Raw genomic sequence first — 27,032 nt, forward strand, 5'->3', positions numbered from 1 at the left:
ACACTGCTCTGTACTGCTACTAACGCTACACCCCACGAACGTATGTTCTACCATAAGAGAAGGGCCAGTTCTGGAGTTACTCTTCCTTCGTGGCTTACTACACCAGGGAAAATTCTAATGAAGAATCACGTCCGTCAGAGTAAATATGACCCCCTGGTGCAAGAAGTAACTCTGCTTGAGGCGAACCCTGACTATGCTCTGGTTCAACTTCCAGATGGTAAGGAGACAACAGTCAACCTCAGGCATCTCGCTCCTGCAGGGGATATTGTCAACAATGAATCTAACTTAGAAGACGTGAATTTTCCAAACCTCGCTGATGATCCTAATCAACACACTGAAGCATCTGAAGACACCCAGCTGAACCTCACTCCAGAAGATTCACCTGCGAAGAACATGAATGATCAAGACCTACCTCAAGTGAACCCAATTCGGACTCCACCCAGATCTCCTCCCAGACCTCAACCTCCACTCCGGAGATCTTCCCGCACCACTAGACCTTCTGAATATCTCAAGGACTATGTCCTTAAATGAAGAGGGGGCGAATGTGGTGATATTGGTTTTAACCTCTTAGCAACCTCTTAGCAACCTCTTTGCATGAACATTGTTTAACCTTCAATATTACCTCTTATTCAAATCTATGTATTAATTCATGTAACAATCTAAGTCATGTTTTGTGCTTAATAAAGCCTTAGTTTCTGATGATAAGGTTTATTAAGTCACGTATGTCCCAAGTTATATTCCTAGACCTTCAAAAAATACCTACATTTTGGATCATAAACATCATAAACAAGCTCAATTTGACAACATTATTATGTATAGACATTAATGAATTCAAATAAAATTTACCTATGTAGGTACATACCCTGTTTTTCGCATGATGGGAATTTTTTTTGTTTCAATTTTTTTATTATAATAGAGCTTTTAGGTGAAAAAGCCTTTATTATTTGACTATCTCTCAATACATAATAAAATTCAGAATGAAATTATTATTTTAAGGAACGCAACCCAGTGTGTAATGAATGGTAGAAAATCTTATTAACATGCGATGGAAAAACTAGACTGCCGGGACAGGGCGTCGCCAGCCGATGGCCAGCCGATGGCCTAGGGGGGGGGGGGGGGGGCAAGTTGTGGGGGAAAGTATGTATTTTTTTGCATTTGCCTACTTTTTTTGAATATCTAGGGCTCTAGGGGGGGGGAAACTGCCCCCCCTACCCCCCCCCCCCTGGCGACGCCATTGTGCCGGGTGGTGCGGTGGGATTACACGTTGCAGCACAGCCAATATATCAAAACCTTGTAGCTTGGATAAGGCACGTGTGATGGGCTAGGCTGGTGGAAGGGATGTGTTGACTGATATATGCACTGTTGCCATGAGTATCGTAAATATTAGTGCTGCGTCGTCCCCTCTTTTTTTACAGGTATTTGAATAAAGGTAGCCAGACACTCTTTTAAAATAATAGCATCATCTTTCTATAAACATTGTGTATGCATGCAAGAATTACTCATGTGAGTGAGCAGTCAGCTTTCTGATAACAAGTGTATATACAGAATATTCCAGAAGTACCAACCCTGCCCGTTCGTAAGTTGGGATGTGGAAATGTCAGCAGTAATGAGTTTGGCGTTTGTTTACCAAATTAAAGGCAACAAAATATAGTGTCCGTTATGACAAACGTCCCTTAAAACAAGTGTCAGCTAATCAAGGACTTACTATACTAATGAAAATGTGCATAATATGTAAAACAAAGTGTTTTTTAAAGATTACATTTATCCTTTGTCTGATCCTCCTTGCTGCAGACTGATGTAGACGAGTGTGAATCCAGTCCATGCCTCAACGGAGGTTCCTGCGTGGACTCCCTAAACGAATACGTCTGCTTATGTGCTGACGGCTTTCAAGGTAAGCTCTTCGTCAATGTTAGGCCCAGTTTCTGCTTAAGTTCAGTATTGGTATGTTGTCAATGTTCCTGACCGCTTAATCTGGGGTGGTGGGTTTGAGTGCCATTGGTGTTTTTTTAGATTACTAGTTAGTTCACGAGAGTGATTTTGGTTATTATTGATCTAATATTTTGAAAGCAACGGAAGACAAGGAACGGAAATGTGTAACCAACCACATTGCTGCCATCTGTGGTGGAAGGTGCTAAGCCAAAGAGAAACTTTAAAGTATTAACTGTTCAGTGAATTTGAACAAGATGGGCAGTATTTTAATAAAATTCCTTGTCGAAAATCAGGTTAAAAACCGGAGTTTAGTATGTTTTCAAGTCTTTATCACTTTTATCAGAGCTGATTCATTATAAATTTTAAATTTTGCTCCGCAGATTGAGTGATTCGATAGTCAACTTATCTACTCTGGCAGTGAATTCTAGTGGCGGGTGTGGCAACTTCGTGTGATTCGCATCCACAAATTTAGTTGAGAAAAAACACAATTTGTGTATATTTATCATGCTTGACATTATTTTAAAGAATTCTATGTTAAAGTTCATGTCCTAGTATCGTATTATAAGTATATTTGCACATGAGAACACACAAATTTGCTTGTTACCGAAGTTAGATGATACATATCTCTGGCGAGTACTGAAAGGTGAGGATGTACACACTACCATCTGCCTGGAGCTAATGTTGCATGTTAGAAATCTAGAGTTGTGGGGTGCTAAGGATGACACTTGCTGCTGCATCAGATGCTACACTGCACCTATGAGCAAGGCAATTATCGAACACGCAGTCTTACCATTGTCATCTCACCTGTACAAGATTTTCAGCTGTGAAGTTATCATTTGATGGCACACTATCTAATAAAGTTGTTCCTCTGCTGCTTACAAGATTACCTACTTACCAGATTTATCATATGTAAAAATAATTGTGGAAACGTGCTTATGTACCATCATCACTCTCCAAATATTATTATTTAGAGTCAAAACGAGAGCACAGAACTAGCATTCCGATATTAAATGTTTGTTAGATGCTTTCCTCAAACGGACTTGAGTCTCAGAGATCTCGAGATGATACTAACTGGTGCGGGTTCTTGTGATGATCAGCAACCTGTTGGGCAGCTGAAATCAGAGAGCTTTAGGGAGTTTCTCTCTTCCCGTGTTCCGTACCTATTTCATTTCCTTGACATTTCTACCAGTATTTAACGGCGTTATTTGCAGTGCAGATTACTAAGTATAATCTAATGATGGCAAGATGCCACGTGACATCACCTTGCAGATAACGTTGACAGGGACAAGAAATGTGACCAAGTAACAAATACAAAAGAACTATCATGATAAATTTACAAGAATAAACGTTAAACTTAAGTACAGTAGAACCCTGTTATAATGTTTTTCAAGGGAGCACAAGAAAAAAACATTATAAGCAGGAAAACGTTATAAGCAGGAAATCTCAATTTAGCACTTAACAATGTTCAAGCTTTGTACCAATGGACTCACCAAGCTATGTAATACCAATGTTAAAATGTTAATACCAAAGATATTATACTTGATACATGAATTTTCTGAAACAAGCCAACAATTTTTCAACTTCTTCTTGTTCCCTGGTTAAATTGCAATAGAAAACACTTTTAGTTATGCCCTCGCTCAATGGTTGGCAACTTAAATATCGTAGGACTATGAACGTGCATCTGAATACCCACTGGAATGGCAAGGAAGAGAAGAGTTGACTAAGGGTGCCAACTGACACGTAACTATGATCATTGTGTACCTTCAGCATATTGCATAAAATTGTATTTTAACAAACTTCGTGTATTGTATGGCAGTGATTGTAAACATAAACATACATAAAGGAAACTTTTTATCGTAAATGTTGGAATAATTTGGTTTTAAAACATTTTTTCCCCATTTACTGAATGTTAGAAAGTAGAAAGCAAACATTATAAGCAGGAAATTACACTATTTATGAACGTTATATGCAGGAAATAAATACATTGTCCTTATGGGGGAAATAATGGGACTTTAAAAATATGACATTATAAGCAGGAAAACATTATATGCAGGAACATTATAGCAGGGTTCTACTGTAATAACAAAGGATAAGATTTTATGGTAAAAGGAAATAAAATCAAAATAGCACCAAAAAGCTTGTCAATACACCATGTAGCATCAAAATGCAAATAATAGGCCATAAAGAATCAAAATGCAAATAAAACAAAAAAATAATTGATAACCATTTCCAATAAAATTTTTTTTAAATTGCAACTCTTATTAGTAACATATTTTTACATAACAATGTTCGTACTTTTTGACGTGACAACGTCTAATAAATCGATGAACGCCGGCTGCACGCACGAAAAAGTGTCCCACTACGGATGTGTCCTGTTTGCTCATTGTACGCATGCGTGGCATCTCTCTTCATGCTCATTGTACGCATGCGTGGCATCTCTATTCCACTCGATTGGAACAACCATCGATTTGACTTTTCAATCATATTTTCGTCATTTGAATTATTAATATTATGTAATTTAACGATCGTCCACCGATTTTCAGCACAATCGGTACGGTTATTTAAAAGTAATGTTGAATATTCAAATAAGTTTTTAACGAACAATGGTGTTTTACAGTTACACATGATAATTCAAATTACACACGGGATCTTTTGCGCAGTTTTAAAAAATATTGTAACATTATAAATAAGTTTGGTGTATTTGGGATGCGTATTTGTTATAAAATCGTGTTATAAAAACGAAATAATATTATTCCCCTGCCGTGAACAAAATGTTTTGTATATAACATCTGAAACTACTATTTTTTCAAGTGTGGTTTCTTGGTCATGCGGTCAGCACGGCTAACTTCCAATTCTTAGATTATCGGTTCGAGTCCTGGAAGTTGCGAATTTTTTTTACTTGTAAAAATAAATACGGCGCACGCAACATTTCAAAAGTATTAAATATATTTGAATTAATGAATGCAAATAAAAGTAAATTTATTAATTAAATTGTACATTTCATTTCACTCCTTTGTATCCACACAAAATAGTGATAATTCAATAAAAATGATTCAATTTTATTCATAACAGAATGCAGAGGTAGATTTTATCATACAAAAGATAGAAAAATTAAAAAAAAAAATCTTCCTTAAAGAATATAATATTTTTAATGCCTAACGGGATTGGTTGCGAAAACCTATTACGGCTCAGTCTCAGGCCGAATATGATATTTCCTTTTCTTCTGGATCAAACATTTCATCAATATTTGTTATTACGTTGTCACATTAAACTATCGTCCGTAAACCGTCTTTACAGACAACACATTTTTTTTTTAAATACACAAGGAATTGCCTATTTATTTTTAGAGTTCCGAGTAGTTGACTATGCCTATTACAATATTGTATTAGTGCATCATATTTATTTATTTATTGCCTTATTTTAAGTGGCGAAGTTAAGGAGGCAAAATGACACTGTTTTGGTAAAAATCTGTTTCATGTAACATTTAAGTGTCATATTTGTCAAACCATATGCTTTTTTATGAATAAGCTGAAATAACACTAAAATATCCTGTTTTAAAAATGAAATTGTCCTAAAAATAGGTAATACCTTTAAATCTTGTTTTAAAAATAAAATTGTCTTAAAAATAGTTAATACCATGAAATCTTGTTTTAAAATAGAAATTGTCCTAAAAATAGGTAATACCTTGAAATCTTGTTTTAAAAAAGAAATTGTCCTAAAAATAGGTAATACCGTGAAATATCGTTTTAAAAATAAAATTGTCCTAAAAATAGGTAATACAGTGAAATCTTGTTTTAAAAAAGAAATTGTCCTAAAAATAGGTAATACAGTGAAATCTTGTTTTAAAAAAGAAATTGTCCTAAAAATAGGTAATACCGTGAAAAATTGTTTTAAAAATAAAATTGTCCTAAAAACAGGTAGTACTATGAAATCTAGTCTCTAGCAATGACCGTGTCGTGTGAGCCGGAGCCTTGCGAAGCGGGCGAGCTGAGGAGAGAGGGGGGTCGTGGTGCACAGGCGACCGGTGCGAGGAGGACACGGACGAGTGTGCGGCGCTGCCGTGCATGAACGAGGGGCTGTGCGTGGACGGAGTGGCCACGTACTCGTGCGAGTGCCTGCCGGGCTTCGCGGGCGCGCACTGCGAGGAGGAGTGGGCGGACCCCTGCGAGGTGCAGCCGTGCGACAATGGCGGCTCTTGCATCAGCGGCTACGCCAACTACAGGTGTGCGACAAGTCGATGATCCAGACCAGCCTTTTCAACAGGGGCGTAGGAACCAGGGGGGACAGGGGGGACGTGGTCCCCCTGAACTTTTTGGGTGGAGGGGTCTGTCCGCCCCAACTTTCTAGACCGTGATATTTTTATTTTATAATGTTATTCTGCCATTCTTTATTTGTAATTTCTTCACTCATCAAATTTTATCTTAAGGAAACAATAATAATTTTAACATCGATGTATCCAATGGTTGGATACAAAAACTGCTTGAAAAGCGCTATTTTGCACTTTTAAAATCAAAATTTCCCTGTGGAGGACCCCCGGACCCCTGTCTTAGTAAGAGGGGAATGGGTTTACATGACATCAAAATCATTATTTGTCCCCCCCCAACTTTATGAACACAGCTACGCCAATGCTTTTCAAGGGCCAGACATCATTTACGAAACTAATCCGAGGGCCAGACACAAATGAATTAAATAAAATTATGCTGAAAATAATTTTTTGATGTCTAATAATTAAAAAAAAAATACATGGCATAAGATATAAATCAATCTTAAGAATATTATGACACAAATAAAATTAAAAAAAAATTTTAAATCTAAGAATAGTTACCACAAGAACAATATATATATATATATATATATATATATATATATATATATATATATATATATAATATATAATATTCTTAAGATATATATATATATATTGCAAAAAATAGGTACTTTTTTTTCAATACTTCTGAGAGAATATGGCTCAATAACAGTGTCTAACAACTTATTTTACATCTTTTGCAAACAAAGATAGCTAATGCATGATAGAATTCCTGGTAATAATAGTTTATTGAAAGATTCTTTTAATATGCCCACCTACCTGGGCACACATATGGTGTGAAGAGCTTCAGAAGAAACCACCGTCTTCTCAAGATATCCAAGTTGTGTCTGTTTACGAAAAGTATTTAAGCATGCTCTGAGGGGGGATGGGTAGTTATTTTTCAGTATTTTTTTTTTTAAGCTGTATTTTTAGGAGTGTGAAAAGAGCTAAATGTCGTGTTTGAGTAATATTTAGACATGAAACGCCAGGTAAAGATTATTGAAAGCACCCAAGGGCGTTACACTTTTATCTTCATTTCTCCGCCATCTAATGTTACGGTCACCGCTCAAATTTCATAGTCATCCTGTGCACGACGAGAAGACGGTGCGCCGGTTCAGAGCCATGTGCTTAGACGAGATGTCATGCCAGAAGCACCAGTGAACATTGCACTTACCATCCCACCTTACAAACACAAACACACCTTTGATTAGGCGGGTCCCATAGGTGGGCCGTTGAAAAATTTGTCGCGGGACGGATCCGGCCCACTAGTTGCCAGTTAATCTTCACTGATGTAGACTGACCAGCAAGGTGGAATATCGAACAGTAAAACTGTAATAAGTCGTTTTTGTGCCCGGCTAAGACGACGACTGTTCCTTGTACAAACATAAAAAACTCTCGACGATTGTTGCAGGTAATGGGTTAGAAATTTTGAAAGAAAATACTTGAAGAAGGAGGGGAAGCTGGCTGGAGTTTACTGATATCACTCCAGTTCATTCTTTTAGTTATTGTATTGGTGGGGGGGGGGGGGGGGGGGAAGCTACAATATTTCCGAGAGAGAGGCCATACTGGAGAAAGGAAGGGGTTATACAAAAACAACTTTTTAAGCCAACCAGGAACTCAAAACGTTTTGCTAATTTATTTAAAAATACAAAAAAAATAATGATGACAAAAAAAGAATTAAGTATTATTGAAATCTGTCATTACATTATGTTATGAATATAATTATACGATTTGAAGGACAAACCTTTTACATGAAAGGTGCATCAGTAATGCTGGCCGTTAAGTTGGCAAGTGGACTTTAACCCGTTAAACCTTTTTTTTTTGAAACAATTTCACGGACATGCACCATTGTACGGTATAAAATTTATTTTTATGGTATTTCCATTAAAACTGTTTGCTGATGTACGTTGGATGCTGTTGAAAAAAGATGAACACATGAACACACAGGGAACGAGCATGCTAGGTGTGGGGCCCTGGAGCTGCCCTTATTAGCCGCCACTGCTAGTTCCACTGTCAATGACGAGAGTGTAGTGCCCCGGGGGCGTAGGAACCGGGGGGGGGGGGGAGACAGGGGGGACGTGTTCCCCTGAACTTTTTGGGTGGAGGGGACTGTCCCCCCCCAACTTTCTAGACCGTGATATTTTTATTTTATAATATTATTCTGCCCAACTTTATTTGTAATTTCTTCGCTCATCAAATTTTATCTTAAGGAAGCAATAATAATTTTAACATCGATGTATCCAACGGTTAGATAAAAAAACTGCTTAAAAAGCACTATTTTGCACTTTGAAAATCAAAATTTTTCCGGTGGAGGACCGCCGAACCCCCCCAACTTTATGAACACAGCTACGACAAATGATAGTGCCTGCCGTGCAGCTCCGCAGACAAGCGCGTGAGAGTGCGCGTGTCGGGTTTTGCCGCGCAGCTGCGAGTGCCCGGCCGGCTACTCTGGTCCGCGCTGCGAGGTGGACGTGGACGACTGCCTGTCGCAGCCGTGCCGGCACGGCGGCCAGTGCCAAGACCTGCCCGCGGGGTTCCGCTGCCTGTGCGACCCCCCGCACTCCGGGACGCTGTGCGAGAGAGGTCAGTGCACGTCCGTGTTTTAGTGCCTGCCCGTCGCGCCGGGTATGGTCGAATGTCATCGTAGCTGTGCACAACGAAGCCACCACAAGTGCTTAAGCACCACCGCCAGGCTTAGTTATTAACAAAATAAGTAGCTGGACCATGAGTTTTATAGGTGTGCGAACTACAGTAATAACATAATTTTTACAAGGAAAAATTAAATAACGCCGCACTTTTAGATTGTTCAACATTTATAAAAATATGTTTCCGTGCCAACCACATAAAATTTCTTCAGACTTTTAGGGGAAGAGTGTTAGCAAGTTTAGAGGGGGGGGGGGGGGGTAGGGAGGGGTACTACGTAATCTGGTACTCACACCTATATGCTATAATTGGTATCATCATATTCTCTACGAAAGTAGGCAATATTCATAACGGTTCTCCTGAACTTGTTAAGGCTGTGCTGCAATTGAAATATCCATGGCAGTTTTAATGACGGTAACAACTATGTACGACCTGGCAAAAGAGGACCACTGTGGTTGCCTCTTATGTCGGGCAATCTGGGTTTGATTCCTGGCAAGTCAAACCTGGGTCTATCCACAAGTGTGAAACGTGGTGGACGTTGCAGTGAGACTGTGGATTTTCTTGGTGTGCTCTCGTTTGCCCACCAATGCAACCTGCCCCAGCTTCACTCCTGCCTCACCTCGTCTCACTCCTCACATTACTCAGGCTGATCGGCACGATGGGTCTGTCCTCAAGTGAGGACAGTCAGTTTCAATCGTCAGCCCCATTCCATCCACGCTGAACCTGCCTCAGCTGGGAAGGGAAACAACATGTGAGAACATGTGAGTTTAAATTTTCCACGAGTAAAGATACATACATATTTTTTTTTTCAGAAAAATGTTACAAATAAATCACAAGCCAAGCATATTGTTTTTTTTTTTTTTTTTTTCATAAGCATGAAGAACTGATACGTCCATGTGTAGGTTGTTTGTCTTCTTGAGGCTTGGTCTCACATGCCATGTTAGTTTTAAAGTTTAAAATTAAACCGTTCAAATGAGGGTGTGTTCCGAAATTCTTGCAAGTGGTACCACTCTGTCATTATACTAACCTGAATAACATGGACACGTGAGGTGTAAAATGTAAAGTAAAAAATTTATTATAATATTTATTAGTTGATTAAATATTATTATGGTACGTGGCACACGCTCTACATATGCTTCTTGCAGTGCCGGAGTGGTGCGCACATGCATACAGCAGGCGGAAGGTTTAAAAATACGTGGCGGCCATAGAGGATGTTGGTGGGTGGTGATAGGTTAGCGGGCCAAGGCACATCGGGTTTGAGGGAGAGGCGTAGCCCCGGTCGATGTCAACTTAGGGCTCTTTCTGAATCTCCGACATGATTTGTTGTTCTTTCATGAATATTTACAACTAGGTGTAAAATGGGTGTAAAAAGTCACACAAATGAAAATAATTACGAACTCTTGCATGACTTTTTACACCCATTATTTTACACTTTGTAAATATCTGTTAAAAATATTGGTGAACAAAGGCAAGGGAAGCATCCTGTTAAAATTTATGAATCAACCCTTACATATTATTAATGAATCAACATTGTGTGTGAGACCAAGCATTAATTGCAAAAATAAAAATATTATAACTGTATTGCTCCCATTTTCTACATACTAAGCTTTAAATTACTCAGATAATGATATATATATATTTTTTTGCAGAAATTGACACCAAAGTGGTCCTACGCTTCCCATCTTCAAGTACAACAGACTATACAATCCTGACGGGCCCAAAGACGTCTTTAAACCAGGTATTATTTACTCAATCGGGAAACGTACCATTTTTCTTGCTAGTTAAATGAACCATTTAACACCTACGTATCTTCAATGTATATCATTTGTATGGATGTTCCAAATAGTGGTTTACAATGCATAAAATAATAGTGTTAATAAATTCCAATAAGAAGCTGTCGCTCATCCAATCAGATGTGTTATTCTGCTGTTTCCCGCAAAGCTTGAAGCTGTGTGTTTGCAAGCTATCTCTCGCTCTCCCCTAGTTGCCTTCCCCAGCTGCTGCCTCAGGACAACATTTACCTCCGCCGGTGATATCTTTTTCAGAGGAAGGCAAATAGGATGGCAGCCAAAATGAGGAAGAATGTCTCTGCTGCTATGAAACATTGATGCCTGCAATCCACAGTATTAGGTTGCTTACCGTTAGCCCAAAGACCCGTGTGTTGCCAATACTCGTTAAAGATATCAGTTGGAGGAATGTTTGGGGACTAATTTAAGCTAATGTTTATGTATTATACAGTTTTATCTCGTCTGTTTATAAAATGAGGAAAAAAAAAAGCACTTAAAAGATTAAATAGCATTATTAACGTATTCATGTTTTGCTGCTAGTGTGTTGTTTGCCTTGGCAGGTGACACTCTGTCTTTGGTTGAGATCGGCAGACCAGTTCAACTATGGCACCATCTTCTCGTACGCTACCAAGCATCAGGATAACAGTTTTACCCTCACCGATTATAATGGGTATGTATTTTTAGTGTGACTACATTTCTGTGAGAGAAGTTTATAACTTATAAGTAATTGAAAATTTTTGGCCTAACATGGATGTTCTACGAACGAGAGCTTTTCATGTGACTTCATTAGATTTCAGTAATGATCTGTGTATTGATCATTCTGGGCAATTTATTTCTCTACCCCTGCCAACATATTGGCCCGTAAATTTTGTGTTGATATAGAGTAGTGTTGTAGTTGTTGTGTTGCCAACCTTCATGCAATATTTTAATAAGGAAGAAGCAGTCTCTGAAGGATTTAGACATCAGTATTCCCTGTGTCAGTCCAACATTGCACCCTCCTGTATCCTGTGCCGGTCAGAGACGTTGTGGAACGCCCGGAGTGAGTAGTGTTATTGCACGGTGAACTGTGTGGTTTCATGAGTGGCGTGGTGACGGAACAGAAGCGTGAGGTGTATTGTCAGGTTTGTGCTGTATGTGAACGGGCAGCGAGTGATCACGGACATCGCCGCCAACGACGGCTGGTGGCACTTTGTGTGTGTGTGCTGGGACTCTGCGCTGGGCGACTGGGCGCTCTACATGGACGGCTTCCTGGGCGACTGGGGGTCCGGCCTGGCCAACGGCACCGCCATCCCGGGTAAACCAACATCCTGGCCTTGTTTGTTGACACCCGGAGCTCAGTTAAGGTTACGAGCACGGGCGCAACAACAGGGGGGGACAAGGGTATTTTGCCCCCCTCTGAAACCTTGAAGTGGAGGCAAACGGGGGCAAAGAAAGTGCTGTGTAATCAATTTTTAGATAATAAAACTGCTTAAATAGCACCATTTTCCACCTTGAAATACAAATTTTCCCGGGGGAGGACCCCCGGACCCCCCACTTTAATAGGGGGGATCAATGATTCTGTATAAAAAGGTATAGTGCCCCCCCCCCCCCCTTGGAAATTTAGTTGTTGCGCCCCTGACAAGTGCTACTAATCCCAGCTTTTACAAATGTATTATACTATTACAAACCTTACGTAGTAAAATAACAAATAAAAAAACTTCTAAACGTATAGAGTAATAAATACCCACATTATTCATGCCAGGAAAGAGTAATAATCATAAAATTTACCAACACACATGGGCGAAAATCTGTAGGATTCCCAGTGAATTACGTTTATCATTCCCATTCCACAGTTATTTGGCAAGCGCAAAGGGGCCCCCTCGGAGAGAGGCTTTTTGATTCCAGGGAACTGTGCCCCCTGGCCCCCCCTCCCCGGGGTCTGCGCCCACGCTAACACTATTCTTAGCTCTTTTTAAAACAAAAATTGTGATGTCCATTTTATATTGAAACAAGAAGCTGGCGTCTTTATTATTTTAGAACCTCTCTTTTGTATTTTACAATTTGTGCAGTATTGTTCCAACAGTGATTACATTTAAACATACATATTTATTTTACATATCCTGTGATATTTGCTTCCCAAAAAAAAAATAGGTACCTATTTTAAAAAGCTGTCAGTGAAACAAAAACACTGTCATATGATATTCACCATAGTTAAAATAAAATAAAAAATAGTACTGCTTAACACTAAACAACTACTTTTTGTGTAGTAACAGTTGAAACACTTTGCATTGATAGTGTATTGTGCTCAAATACTAATGCAATGATAGATAGATAGCATATATGCAAGCTGTGTAGTAGGACATTTTGTGGCAAAACTTTATCGGCTAATTTTTAGGGACAAGATTATATAGTGAATTGCAATAAAAACAAAATAACACCAAAAAGCATGTAAAAAACTGCATAACTTTTAAATGCAAGTTAATGCACCATATAAAAATTAAATGCAAGTTATATAATGGAATTAAGTAGCATTTAAGATTTAACCAAAACAATTCAAATTGTAAAAAAGGTATCCATTAATGTTTGAAATTCAAGGATGTCTTTTTCCGGACAAAAATCTGTACTTAAGTGAATGTATGAGAAAAACTTATTTCATTTGTTTTATTATGCATTTCATATTGAATCACTGTTAAATCACAACAGCCCACTAATTTATTTTTGTTCTTAATGTTTTTTTGTTTTAGACCCATTTATTACAAATATTTTATCATAAAAATGCAGTATATCAATTTTACAGTTATTTTGGTGGAGTGCTATTAAAAGAGCTTTTATAAAAATAAATCTAAATCACCAAAGTCCTCTGTTTTAAAAATGAAATTGGACGAAAGTATAAAAACATAAAATCTTGTCTCTACGAATTTGTAAATAGAACTGTCAATAACATGTTTCCAGGTGGTCACAGAAAATGCGCACAGAAATTTTTTATATTCATTGTTCATTTCAGCTGGTATTTTATGTATTAATACTATTGCATTTAAATATAATTATCTGTATCAAAATGTTGTACATTGAAGTCAGTCTGTGGTTGTGATACGAGGGTGTGAATAAGACCAGTATCGGTCTGTATCTATTGTTACTCTATAGTTATACAAGTAAGACAAATATCAGTCTGTATCCATTGTTAGTCTATGGTTGCTTTATGAGGATATGCATAAGGCAAGTGCAGTCTGTATCTATTGTAAGTCTGTGGTTGTTCTGTGAGGATAGGCATAAGACAAATATCAGTCTGTACCCATTGTCAATCTGTGGTTCTACGAGGGTATGAACAAGGCAAGTGCAGTCTGTATCCATTGTCAGTCTGTGGTTGTTCTACGAGGGTATGAACAAGGCAACTGCAGTCTGTATCCGTTGTCAGTCTGTGGTTGTTCTACGAGGGTATGAACAAGGCAAGTGCAGTCTGTATCCATTGTCAGTCTGTGGTTGTTCTGTGAGGGTGTGAACGAGGCAAGTGCAGTCTGTATCTATTGTCAGTCTGTGGTTGTTCTGTGAGGATATGCATAAGGCAAGTGCAGTCTGTATCTATTGTAAGTCTGTGGTTGTTCTGTGAGGATAGGCATAAGACAAATATCAGTCTGTACCCATTGTCAGTCTGTGGTTGTTCTACGAGGGTATGAACAAGGCAAGTGCAGTCTGTATCCATTGTCAGTCTGTGGTTGTTCTACGAGGGTATGAACAAGGCAACTGCAGTCTGTATCCATTGTCAGTCTGTGGTTGTTCTACGAGGGTATGAACAAGGCAACTGCAGTCTGTATCCATTGTCAGTCTGTGGTTGTTCTACGAGGGTATGAACAAGGCAAGTGCAGTCTGTATCTATTGTCAGTCTGTGGTTGTTCTATGAGGGTATGAGCAAGGAAAGTGCAGTCTGTATCCATTGTTAGTCTATGGTTGTTCTGTGAGGATATGAACAAGGCAAGTGCAGTCTGTATCCATTGTCAGTCTGTGGTTGTTCTGTGAGGGTGTGAACAAGGCAAGTGCAGTCTGTATCTATTGTCAGTCTGTGGTTGTTCTATGAGGGTATGAACAAGGAAAGTGCAGTCTGTATCCATTGTTAGTCTATGGTTGTTCTGTGAGGATATGAACAAGGCAAGTGCAGTCTGTATCCATTGTCAGTCTGTGGTTGTTTTGTGAGGGTGTGAACAAGGCAAGTGCAGTCTGTATCTATTGTCAGTCTGTGGTTGTTCTATGAGGGTATGAACAAGGAAAGTGCAGTCTGTATCCATTGTTAGTCTATGGTTGTTCTGTGAGGATATGAACAAGGCAAGTGCAGTCTGTATCTATTGTCAGTCTGTGGTTGTTCTATGAGGGTATGAACAAGGAAAGTGCAGTCTGTATCCATTGTCAGTCTGTGGTTGTTCTGTGAGGGTGTGAACAAGGCAAGTGCAGTCTGTATCCATTGTCAGTCTGTGGTTGTTCTATGAGGGTATGAACAAGGAAAGTGCAGTCTGTATCCATTGTTAGTCTATGGTTGTTCTGTGAGGATATGAACAAGGCAAGTGCAGTCTGTATCCATTGTCAGTCTGTGGTTGTTCTGTGAGGGTGTGAACGAGGCAAGTGCAGTCTGTATCTATTGTCAGTCTGTGGTTGTTCTGTGAGGATATGCATAAGGCAAGTGCAGTCTGTATCCATTGTCAGTCTGTGGTTGTTCTGTGAGGATATGCATAAGGCAAGTGCAGTCTGTATCCATTGTCAGTCTGTGGTTCTGTGAGGGTATGAACAAGGCAAGTGCAGTCTGTATCCATTGTCAGTCTGTGGTTGTTCTGTGAGGGTATGAACGGGGCAAGTGCAGTATACGGTTGCTCCGCGAGGACGCGTGTCAGCGGGCGGGGGTTGCCGCAGCGAACGGCACGCTGGTGCTGGGCCAGGAGCAGGACCGGCCCGGCGGGGGCTTCAGCGAGGCAGAGTCCTTCACTGGCCTGATGGCGAGCGTGTCGCTGTGGGACCGCGCGCTCGGGCCCGGCCGCGTCGGCGAGCTGGCCTCCGACTGCCCGGCCACGGACGGGGGGAGCGTGCTCTCCTGGGCCCACTTCCTCTCCGGCCTCACCGGCAACTTGCAGGTGCCGCGATGCGGGGAGGGTGTGGACCAGGGGCGCAACAACTAAATTTCCAAAGGGGGGGCAATATACCTTTTTATAAAGAATCACAGATCCCCCCTATTGAAGTGGGGGGTCCGGGGGTCCTCCCCCAGGAAAAATTTGTATTTCTATGTGGAAAAAGGTGCTATTTAAGCAGTTTTATCATCTAAAAATTGATTATACAGCACTTTATTTGCCCCCATTTGCCCCCACTTCAAGGTTTCAGAGGGGGGGATAAATACCCTTGCCCCCCCCCTGTTGTTGCGCCCCTGGTGGGGACCTTAGCTCATTAACATGACCCATTTCTTCTGACTGTCACTGTTTGCTACCTCTATACCTCACTGTTATATTACAACCTGAAACATTGTATTTTTAATATAATTATCTTTAAGTTAAAAATAAATATTAACCATCTATATTTTATCATGATTACTTGTAAAACATTTAAAATTTTATTATTATTGTTTAGTTTTGCAAACCTATCCATATAGAGAAATAAATGGATTACACTTACAAAAGCGTAAATTTTTCAGATTAATAATAGTGGGAATAGTATCGAGGGCATCATACCAGAAGGGCGTATCAACACTTTTTGCAATATCGAGATAATTGGCGTAAGGGTATCTAATAATGTGATAAATGTTGTGGCAGAAGGGCGCATGGTCAATGTGATTAGATTAAGTGGTGGTGAACTATTACATTATGGATTATGGCATATAATAAGAAAAGGAAATCAGGTCATGCTAGATGGGCGTATGTGCATAATTCCCTGTAAACTTGCATTTTCGTTGATACGCCCTTCTGGTATGATGCCTTCGCTATACTTTCTATTAGTTTTAGTTTCTTTGAAAGAATTTAATGTAACTATATTTTGGTTTCACAATTTAATTTGGTCACTCAAATGAAGTAAAACAAGTGTTCAAAGCTGTGTTCGCATGCCATGCTGAGCTACAGAATGGAAATAGTGAATGAGCGGTCTGCGGCTGAATGCAGCGACAGTCCTAGATGTGCTGTGCGTGTGGGCAGGTGGAGAACTCGTCGTTCTGCTCGGACTGCCCGGCGCCTGGCGCCCCCGCGCGCGGCTCCGTGGCCGTGCAGGGCGGCGCGGCCGTGTACCGCTGCGACGAGGGCTTCTCGCTGCTGTGGGAGGGGGAGCAGGTGGCCGAGCTGCGACGCAGGTGCCTCAAGCAGGGCGCCTGGGAGGGGGAGGAGCCCGTCTGCCGCCGTGAGTACACGTCCGGCTGGGCCTCTCTCTCGCACGGCACGGCACGGCACGGCACGGCACAGCTTTGGTCACGCCACCAGGGGCGAAGCCAGGGGGGGGGGGTTTAGGGGTTCAAACCCCCCCCCCCCCCCGAGCACCAAATCTTTAATTAATTTCTTATTCATCACTCAAACATTACAATATTTTAATTGAAGTACCGAAAACTGCTAAAATAGCACTATTTTACACCTTAAAATCCAAATTTTCCCGGGGGAGGACCCCCGGACCCTCGCTTTAATACGGGGGGTACCATGCTTCTTAACACCCCCCATACGCAAATCCTGGCTACGCCACTGCACGCCACGTACAAGTAAACATGGGCACAGCCATGAATTGTAGAAGAGTGGGGCCGAAGGAAGCCATAAAAGTAAATTTTTGATAGTTTTAATTAAATTAAATATTTCCATGAGCAGCGTGTCTCAGGCTTTAAATGTTTTAAAGCTTTGCAACAAACGTGAAGCTTATGCATCACAACCGAAGCTTCAAATGAAACGAATGGCAAATTTAAATGACAAAGTCAGATCAAATATTAATAAGTGCTTTGATTGATTCACTTAGTTGAAGCTTCGCACAGGCCTAATATGAGGACCCTTAAGTGCTTTTCGAAAGCTGAAATTATTCTCAAACAAAATTTGCCTCTGTTTGAATATAGCGCCTTACATCGCTGCTTATGATTATGTCCTTACACGTGACTAAAGTGGAGTCTCTAATTTTCCGTGTTTAGTTACCATAAATTGAGCCATACATTAGTCAATTATACCTGGTTAATAAATTGCTTTAGAGTGGGCCTTTGGCCCCTTCTTGCCCCTTCCTGACTACGTCCTTAACGTAAATGGTTAAGGTGCCTCGGAGACAGATAGGAATGAGTTAGATTCCCGACACCTCAGGAGCAGGAAACTTTCATAACATACTTCAGGACTCGGTTAGTTGTGTTTAGTAGATAACCTTCCATTAAGCCTTTCTGCAGTAAAATGAACGAATCAAGAGTGCAAGGTTAAAGTTAGCTTTATATCTAAAAACAACAATGGATAAAAAAAATTTCTTTAAGAAAAAATTAATTTGTTTTTTTAAAATGAAACAGTTAGGTACCTATATCAGCAGCTTCTATTTCTTAAAATTTTAGTGTAATTTTATGTTGTTTTTCATTCTAACATTATTATCAATTTGCAATGCAGAAACCTGTCTTGTTTATAAAATAAACTTTTTTTTGTGTTGCATGCATTGCTACTTGTCTTTTGCACAGCTTCAAGCAACATGCATCTCAGAGGCCCGGTCCCCAAATAGTGACATGTGGGGGGTGAAACTCAAGACAGTGTGCGACACGAGGCGTCCATGCTTGCAGGCGTGAGCTGCGGCTTCCCCGGCTACATCGCGCACGGCTTTGTGCGGGGGCGCTCCTACCTGCACGGCGACGCGGTGCAGTACCGCTGCCGCGCAGGGTACACGCTCGTCGGCAGCGCGGTGCGTGTGTGCGGGGCGAATGGCCGGTGGAGCGATGTCGCGCCCAAGTGCCAGGGTGAGTGCACTCGCGATCACGGCTTTCAAAAGGGGAAATTACTTATCCTCAGAGCCAAGGGAATCCAAGGCCCCGGGGGCAGATAATTTTGTCGGGCCACCTCCTTGTTATTTAATGTACAACTTTTCAAACTCTACAAAAAAAAAAGCCAAAAAAAACTCGTAAACTGTACCAAAGGCCATAATAGTAATTGTGATCTAGGCATATTGTATAACTTATAATTTTTCCTATAAATTCTATTGACAATCTTGAAACTCAACCGTATCCCTCCACCCCCACCCCCACCCCCACCCCTTTCCAGGGAGCCTGGGCTCTGTGGATTATGCCCCCCTCCCTTCTTCCCCCCTTTTGATGATCTTGCAGTTATCTTTCTCCAGAAATTTTTTAACTTATTAAAAATACATACTGATTAAAAATGCACAAATACCCTTCTCCAAGTTAACTCTTCTTGAAGACATGATTTTTAAAAGGTTTTATGGTATAATAAAAGTGGATTTGCAGATATATATGCAGCCAAAAATGGGGAAAAAAAAAAAAAAAAAAGGTGCATTGAAATTTTTTCTAAAACTAAGACAATGCAGCTGCAAAAATAGATTGATATTTTGATGATTTCATTGCATTTTGAAATTTATAATTGCACAAATGATTATCTTATATGTGTATTAAATAAAATACTTAAGCCTATGTTGATAGGAGGAAAGAAACTTAATGCTGTAAGACATTACTTAGTGTGTTAACACTTCTAATGCAAAGGTAACAAAAAACAATGGAGCATTTTTTAAAACATTTTGGATTACTATACAGCATTTGAATAAACAGTATTGAAACAATTTTTTTCCTGACTTGACTGAACATTGCAGTGTGCTCACACCGCGCAGGTTTTGGTGGTGGGGGAGTGTGACTTTCATCACGTGCCCAAGCACCAGTCGCCTGCAAGCGTTCGTTCAGGCTAGATCGTGTTTTTAGTGGAATCCTGTCGAGTGACTGGGTGCAAGCGCAAAATGCAGTGAACAATCAAACAGAGGCACACCATCATATATTGCATTTGACTGGGGGAATCGGGTACGGAGACGTGGGGCGTGATTTGCCAAGTGTTCAAGGATGAGGGCATATCACAAACTGCAGTTTTCAAGTGGCACAAGCTCTTCGGAGATGGCCGGGAGAATGTGGTAGGATGAGCCCCGCGCTGGACGGCTGTTGACGACCAGAACCTATGACAACGTGCAACGTGTGCGTGAAGTGCTGAATTCAGACCGTCGGTTAAGTGTGCGCATGGTCGCAGATGAAATTGGCATTTGATAAGATGACAGTGCACACCATTATCACTGAAAATATATTGCGATGCGAAAGATCTGCGCGAAACTTGTTCCGAAGGTCTTGATGTGAATGACCAAAAGCAGAGGCGAGTGTCTGCTTTCGAAGACCTTCTGCAAAGCGTTAAAGATGACCTCGGCTTTTTGGACATCCCCCTTACAGTCCCAACTTGACACCAGCAGATGTTTTCCTATTCCCAAACGATGAATCCTCCCTCAAAGAACTCCACTATGGGACCCTAAGTGCAGGCAAAAGTGTGTCACGCTCAAGGGATGTACTTGAAGACTCTTAAGGCGTTGTAGCAATATGTATGTATCGCCAATAAATCTATTTTTCAGAAAATTTTCTCAATACTTTTTATACAAATTGTGTATGCTAATGTACATATGTATAGCTGAAAGAAAGTTTCCAATTTTATTTTTATTTTGACTGCCACTTGTCATATTTTCCTTTTTAAATCTGACTCAATTTCTGTTAGCATTTTAATCCTTATCGTAATTTTGAAAAGCTACGATATCACTTGCTATTCTTAGGTAAAAAAAAAAGTAGATGATTAGGCTCACGAAAATGCTATTGGAGTGTTATGACGGAAGGGATATTGAAAATGGATGCCCGGCGGAGCTTACAAAAGTGTTGATGGAAGCGTGAACGAGTGGCGGGGATGGTCGTCTCGGCAGGGAAGACCTGCGGCGCGCTCCGCGCCCCTGCCGGTGGCCGGCTCCAGCTGCTGGGGGACGACCAGGAGTCAGTGCCGCAGTACGGCCACCAGGCGGAGGTGTGGTGCGACGCGGGCTACCGCCTGCTGGGGCCCTCGCTGCTCAGCTGCCTGAGGAGCGGCCACTGGGACTACCCCGTGCCCGCCTGCCAGCCCACCATGTGCCGGGACCCCCCCAGGTGGGTGCCGTCCGGCTCGGCTCCGGGGAGACGTAGCCTTCGCAAAGCTAACAATTCAAACAATTGTGGGATGGGCACCACAAGGAGTGGGGGGCTTGGGGCTCAGCTACCACCCTTCCCACTTATTGCACAGTGCACAGCTTAATTACCATTTGATATGTTCACGTTTTCAGATCTTTGGTCAGGTCTTCTGATATCATTTAAATTTCAGCTTTAAGTTATTCTGACAATTTGTTTGCTTTATAGTGAATAAGCTCCTACATGTTATTTGTGCCTGTTTTTTTTTGGTGTAGTTACTTTTTCATATGCTTTCACATATTTTCTAATGATTGCTTTTTTTTTCCTTTGTTAGTAATTGTGTTTTAACATAATGTTCCTATTTTTTTGTTCTCGCTATTGTTCTTTGTCTGAAGGTGAGCATGTGCAGTGGTTTGCCAGTTGCGTAATAGAGAGATTTAGAGAATTTGGTAACTGTGAGAAAGGACTCTGGAGTTAGTTGAAGTGCTGTTGCCATGCGCCAGTATTAGCTGGTATTTTTTCCATAATTTTTTTTAAATTGGTTATAAACATGTAATTTTTTTTTGTTGTAATCTTTGTGGGAAAAGCCTTGTTGCGAGGGTTCGCTAATTTTTGTACTGCTGTGTTTTTGTGAGGGTTTGCTGTGATTGGTTGGAGAGGTCGTGCACCTGCCACTTCCCTTGGGCGGTATGCAGATGCACGTAGCCGCATTAGTCAGCGTCTGAACAAGTGATGTGAACAAGTGTTATGATGATTATTAAAATGAAATAATAATTGTCGTGTGGGAAAACTACTGGGTTCGTAAATGGATAGCCCAATTATAGATTTTACTACACAGTTTTATTGATTGCCAATATTTACATCACTAACAAATAATCTTCTAAAAATGCTTAATAATCAATTACTCCTAAATAAATGTTTATTCCCCAGTCACTCGGTTTTTACACACCGCACACCTCGCTGGGCTGCACCTCTCGCCGCAGCACCCCTCGTGGACCTCCATCACGGGACTCCGTTGCCGCACTCCGCCGCCGCCGTCGCACATCCCTTCGCCGAGGTTCCGCTCGACGCTTTGCTTGGAACTTCGCTCGGGACTCTTGCCGCACCCGCGACACTAACGCGCAGACTATCGCCCCGAAACTCCGCCGCACCCGCGGCACAATAGCCCGGATCAACTCCACTCTCAACTCTCGGAGGCCGGCGTCCCGGGCTTATATAGTCCCAGGCGCCACTTCTAGAAGTCGCGAGCGCGGCTCGGGTCAGTCGCGTCATCCTGCGCCGACCCGACGCCAGAAATCTCGAGACACGCGTCGGCGGCTTGCGTAACTCCCCAGCTGTCAGGTGTCAGATAACATGTCAAAGGCAGAGCGTCACTAGGGGAACAGAGGGAAGGAGAGGGGAAGCGACAATCCTTGTAATCTACCAGGCGCGCACGGCACGTCTCACGTTGCGGCGGCTACGTGACGTCAGTGGCCATGCAAGGCTGCCAGCCAGCTCCGAACCTGCATGCGCCGCTGCCCTGCTCATGTTCGTAACAATATTAATGTGAGTTACAGAGAATTACGCGGCTGTGGTTGAGGCGCTATCTTATATGATCAACCTTCTTTTTCATTGCTTCAAACTGTAATTAGAACAAGTTTACCGCAGTCGCATGTATTTTGCCCACAGCAAGAATCGTGTGAACTTCGTCTTTGTTCTGAGTACTGAGTCCTTCGGCTTGTAACGTGAGTTCGTGTGTAACCACGGGATATAATTGCAAAAAGTATTTCAATAGGTATTCATATTTCAGTACCTCCAAACATTCAACTTGTTTGTTTTGAAATCAGTGAAGAGGTTTATGGGCGACGTACTTGTAAATTATACATGTACTTGTTCTCGTGATCTAAAAATGGCTGCCATGAAAAATTTAAATTTTTTTGTGAAATAATAAAAAAAACAGTTCAAAATATATTTGTGTCGAGAGACGTTATCCCTGTAACCAGTTGTCTACAGTATCATTTATTTGTCCATTAAACATAGATGTTCACTCTAGTCCGAATATTTGAGCTAGATAGGCAGGTCTGGTGTGCGATTGGCATACAGGTACACTGCATTATATCTAATCTGAGCATTCTGGAATCCACTCCTGACAATCATTCGAGTTGACAACAGTAGGACAAGTAGTTTTTTTTTGAATTTTAACTTGGAATGCCTTCATGGCTGAAAGTGAAGACTTCAAAAGTGTTCATATTAGCCATAACAAAAAACACTATAGCAGGTAATACTTAAGAAAAACCGAAACCACTAATAATATAAACCCACACATGTTATCTTTTTATAGAATACAGACATTAGTAAAGGAACATACTACAGTCAAACCTCTCTGAAACGACCCCTCATGGTTCCCAGGAATAGGGTCGTAATAGAGGGGGGGTCGTAATAGATGTTTTCCGAAATTTTCAGTTGATTTCAACATCCCCCCCCCCCCCCCCCTCCAAAACCATACTCGCTAAGAAACCAGTTGTACAATGGCAGGATGCTGTCACTCACAATGCTAGACGGGTTTGCTTTAAACCCACTTCAACCTTCATGACAGTCCGTCGCCCTACAGGCTACCTCTAAAGAAAATATCTCAAAAGGCAGTTTATTTTTACTGGTTAGTTTACATGTACGTTTTCTGCTTGCCGTAGTTAAATACACTAGAACCCCGATGTCACGAACCCCGGATTTAACGAAGCAGTGATTTTACGAATACATCCTCGGGAACCGTCAAAAAATTGGACATTTTGACCAAAATGTGAAAATCAGAAAAAAAAAAGAAAAAAAAAACGAAATGAAAGATCATTAAAATCTGTTAATTTTAGCACACAGCATATTTTTGTGTCGGTTTTAATACTTCCAATAATGTTAATGTAAGAATAACAAAAAAAAAGGGACATTTCCTTTAAAAATATGGCAGCGGTAGGTTCTGCAACGCGAGTGGGCGCACACTAAGCTCTCCCGGCTGGCTGGCGGCAGCGGCTTCATGACACATAAGCTCACCTCTCCCTCCCCTCGTTTACATTCTTCAAGGCTAGCTCATCCCTCCCAGACACACAAACCATCTAGTGTCCTCCCTTATAACACCCCAAATTCGCTCTCCTTTGAAAAACCTTAGTGAGAAAATGCTCATTTCACCCTCCCTTCTCCCGTAAAATTGGGCTATTATGAATGGGGTATTAAAGCGGTGAGGGACGGGTAAGATCGTTGTAAATATTTTCGGACCCCTCCCTCCTCTCCAAACACGCCCAAAAAAAAGTATGTCAAAATATGTGACTATCACACCAAGTTCGAGTTCAGTCATCTCTGGCAAGGAATTTACAAGCTTTCAAACTCAAATATAAATGTATTTTAATAGCAAGGGTCCTATGAAAAGGAATATACAGAATAAAATCAAGCTGCTGTCACCAAATAAAGCATAAAATGGCCCAATGCGTGGTCGCTTCGTTATTGCTCGCGCGAGAGGTGAGACGTGGAATGTTAGAAGAAAGATAAATGCGGGGGAACAGACGGCAGCCAGTGTGTTTCCTGCTTGGGGAATAAGTGGCGTAGCTTTTTTTTATGCTGGGTGAAGCGACCTTTTTCTGTCAACCCACGGGAAAAGATAATTGCTTGAGCTGTCAAAATAAACATCGCTGCAAGCAGTTAAAGTTCTTTAGCTACGTTTTGAATGAAAACAACTGGCGGGGCGGTGTTGTGCCTTGTTTTGCGGACACATAACGCTTTTATCAATTTACTGACAGTTGTAATATATTTTTACTCTCGTTAAAATGAAGCAGATAACGTGATTGTTAACAAGTACAAGCAGCGCTCGGTACGGGGTGAGGGTAGCAAGGGTGAGCGAGCGGCCGACTACCATGTTCACACGCTGCGGCCGGAGGGTTTTTCCTGCGTTGTATTAATAGTAATTAATATTTAATGGTATTTTATTTATTAAGTCATACACAAAAACGGAAAAAAAAGAAATAAAGCAAAAAACCTGCATAAGTCATCAACAATAGTTCACAAATTCAAGCCAGAAAATATACCAAATCGGACTTCAAAAACTAAGCAAACATTGCCAACCAATAGTAATCAAAATCAAGAGAAATCCTGCAGGTAGCTTTGCCTTAACTGCGTACCACACTAGACACTAGCAAAAAGCTAAACGTAAACACGTTGCTACAAAAACCTTTATCTGCACCCTGCCGGCAAAGGGACGTGGAATGGGGGTTGTCAAGCGCTGACAGCGGTCGACAGGAAGTGGTATCTATTTTAAGATATGCGCTGCCTACGGCAGTACAACACTCGGCAAGAGAAACACAGTAACACGCTACTCACCATAAGAAACTTATTTTCTGTCCGATTTTCTTCGGATTTTCGGCAATTTTTTCACGATTCCTCGAAATCAGGTTGTAATAGAGAGGTGGTCGCAATAAATGGGGTCGCAACAAAAAGGTTTTACTGTATGTCAACAATGCTGAAATCTACATTTTATCTTCATAGGCTTACAACACCTCTTCCTTCTACTGATTTACCTGTCAGTGGCCATTTTCATAGTTTTACTCTCTTGTATAGTATTTGTATACGATTAATTGAAACTAGTATATTTGTATTTGCAGTATCATACATGGATTTATCGTGGCTGACAACGCCAGCAGTCAGAGTGGAGACCATAACAAGACTGCCAGTAAGCTGTACGAGGTCAGGCAGACTGCACAGTACGGCTGTGATGAGGGCTACCGGCTGGAAGAGGCAGACACCCCTCTCGTGTGCCGGAGGCTGGGCGTGTGGGGCGGAGCGCCACCCGCATGCTCCCCGGTGCTCTGCCCCGCACTGCCCGAGCTGCGGGACGGCTTCGCGATGCTCCTGCGCCCCTCGGAGGACAACGCCACCGCGACGGCGGACCGAGCGTTCGGGGCTGCGGTGGAGCTGAGCTGCAACGAAGGGTTCACGCTAGAGGGTGCCGACGTGCTCGAGTGCCTCGCCTCGGGTGAGTGGTCCTCTCCCACCCCATCGTGCACTCCTAGGCTCTGCCCCGAGCTGCCCGAGCTGCACGGCGGTAACATAATGTTGCTATGGCCCTTCGAGCACAACGCCACCACGATGACGGCCCACGCATTTGGTGCCAAGTTGGAGCTGGGCTGCTCCGAAGGGTTCGTCATAAATGGTGCTGTCACCCTTGAGTGCCTGGCTTCGGGGGATTGGTCTGCCCCCACCCCGTCTTGCGTGCCTAGGCTCTGCCCCATGCTGTCCGAGCCACACAGCGGCTTCCTAAGGGTGTTGCGGGCCCCGGAGGATAATACCACCGAGATGGCGAACCACGCATTCGGTGCCGTGGTCCAGCTGGGCTGTGACGAAGGGTTCACCCTGGAAGGCGCCGACACACTCGAGTGCCTGGCCTCGGGCGAGTGGTCTGCCCCCGCCCCGTCCTGCGTGCCCGTGCTCTGTCCCGCTCTGCCCAAGCTAGCCGACGGCCACACGAAGCCACTACAGTCCTCCGAGGGCAACACCAGCACGGAGGCAGCGGATTCGGCGGTCAGCGCCGTGGTGGAGATGGGCTGCGACGAAGGGTTCGTCCTGGAGGGCGCCGACACCCTGCAGTGCCTGGCGTCGGGAGAGTGGTCCGCCCCTGCCCCGGCGTGCACGCCCGTCACCTGCGACCCCGCCCAGCTTCCCGCCCGCGCCGACGACGCGAGCTACGTGATCGACGTCGTCGGCAACAGGGTGGGCAGCGCTGCGGTGCTCGCCTGCCGTGCCGGGCTCCAGCTGGCGGAGCGGTTCGGCAAACCGGCGGACGGGCACGTCACCTGGACGTGCGGCCCCGGCGGCTCCTGGGAGCTGAGCAACTCCACGGACACCGCGGCTTTCGACTCCGACGAGCCCGTTTGCGAGGAGGAGATTCTGGGGTGCCCGAGGCCTAAGGCACGTGTGCATTTGAAGTCATGTCTTTTCTGTGTGTATCATGAAAAGTAACATTTATTATATGTTAGTTTTTGTTTTTTATGTAATATTAGGCCTCTTGTCCCAAGCTCTATTTTCTGTGGGTTGTTTTCACCAGTGTGGAGCATCCCACTAGTGCTCTCGGTGTTGCAAATATGCAAGAAACCAAGTTCAGAAAAAGCTCATTCCATCAACGTAGGGGAGAGTGCCACACAGAACCTAGTGGCATTTAGTGACACTAAAGTCATATTTTAATTTTATACATAAAAAGTTAAATATACCATACTAGCTAGTGTGAAATGAATTTTGA

General features: G+C 42.2%; 1 protein-coding gene across 1 annotated transcript in view; it reads left to right on the forward strand.

Moving 5' to 3' along the window:
• LOC134535371 (sushi, von Willebrand factor type A, EGF and pentraxin domain-containing protein 1-like) overlaps positions 1 to 27,032 on the forward strand; it is a 93,896-nt gene that overhangs the window by 60,059 nt on the left and 6,805 nt on the right. Inside the window, exons 22-32 of the mRNA XM_063374444.1 lie at positions 1,792 to 1,891; positions 5,947 to 6,151; positions 8,661 to 8,818; positions 10,528 to 10,616; positions 11,226 to 11,335; positions 11,787 to 11,959; positions 15,541 to 15,758; positions 16,803 to 17,001; positions 18,383 to 18,556; positions 20,548 to 20,764; positions 25,402 to 26,704. Of these exons, the coding sequence (XP_063230514.1) occupies positions 1,792 to 1,891; positions 5,947 to 6,151; positions 8,661 to 8,818; positions 10,528 to 10,616; positions 11,226 to 11,335; positions 11,787 to 11,959; positions 15,541 to 15,758; positions 16,803 to 17,001; positions 18,383 to 18,556; positions 20,548 to 20,764; positions 25,402 to 26,704 (2,946 nt within the window). The remainder of the gene's footprint in view (positions 1 to 1,791; positions 1,892 to 5,946; positions 6,152 to 8,660; positions 8,819 to 10,527; positions 10,617 to 11,225; positions 11,336 to 11,786; positions 11,960 to 15,540; positions 15,759 to 16,802; positions 17,002 to 18,382; positions 18,557 to 20,547; positions 20,765 to 25,401; positions 26,705 to 27,032) is intronic.

Source organism: Bacillus rossius, chromosome 8, assembly GCF_032445375.1.
Source record: "Bacillus rossius redtenbacheri isolate Brsri chromosome 8, Brsri_v3, whole genome shotgun sequence".
NCBI classification, from domain to species: domain Eukaryota; kingdom Metazoa; phylum Arthropoda; class Insecta; order Phasmatodea; family Bacillidae; genus Bacillus; species Bacillus rossius.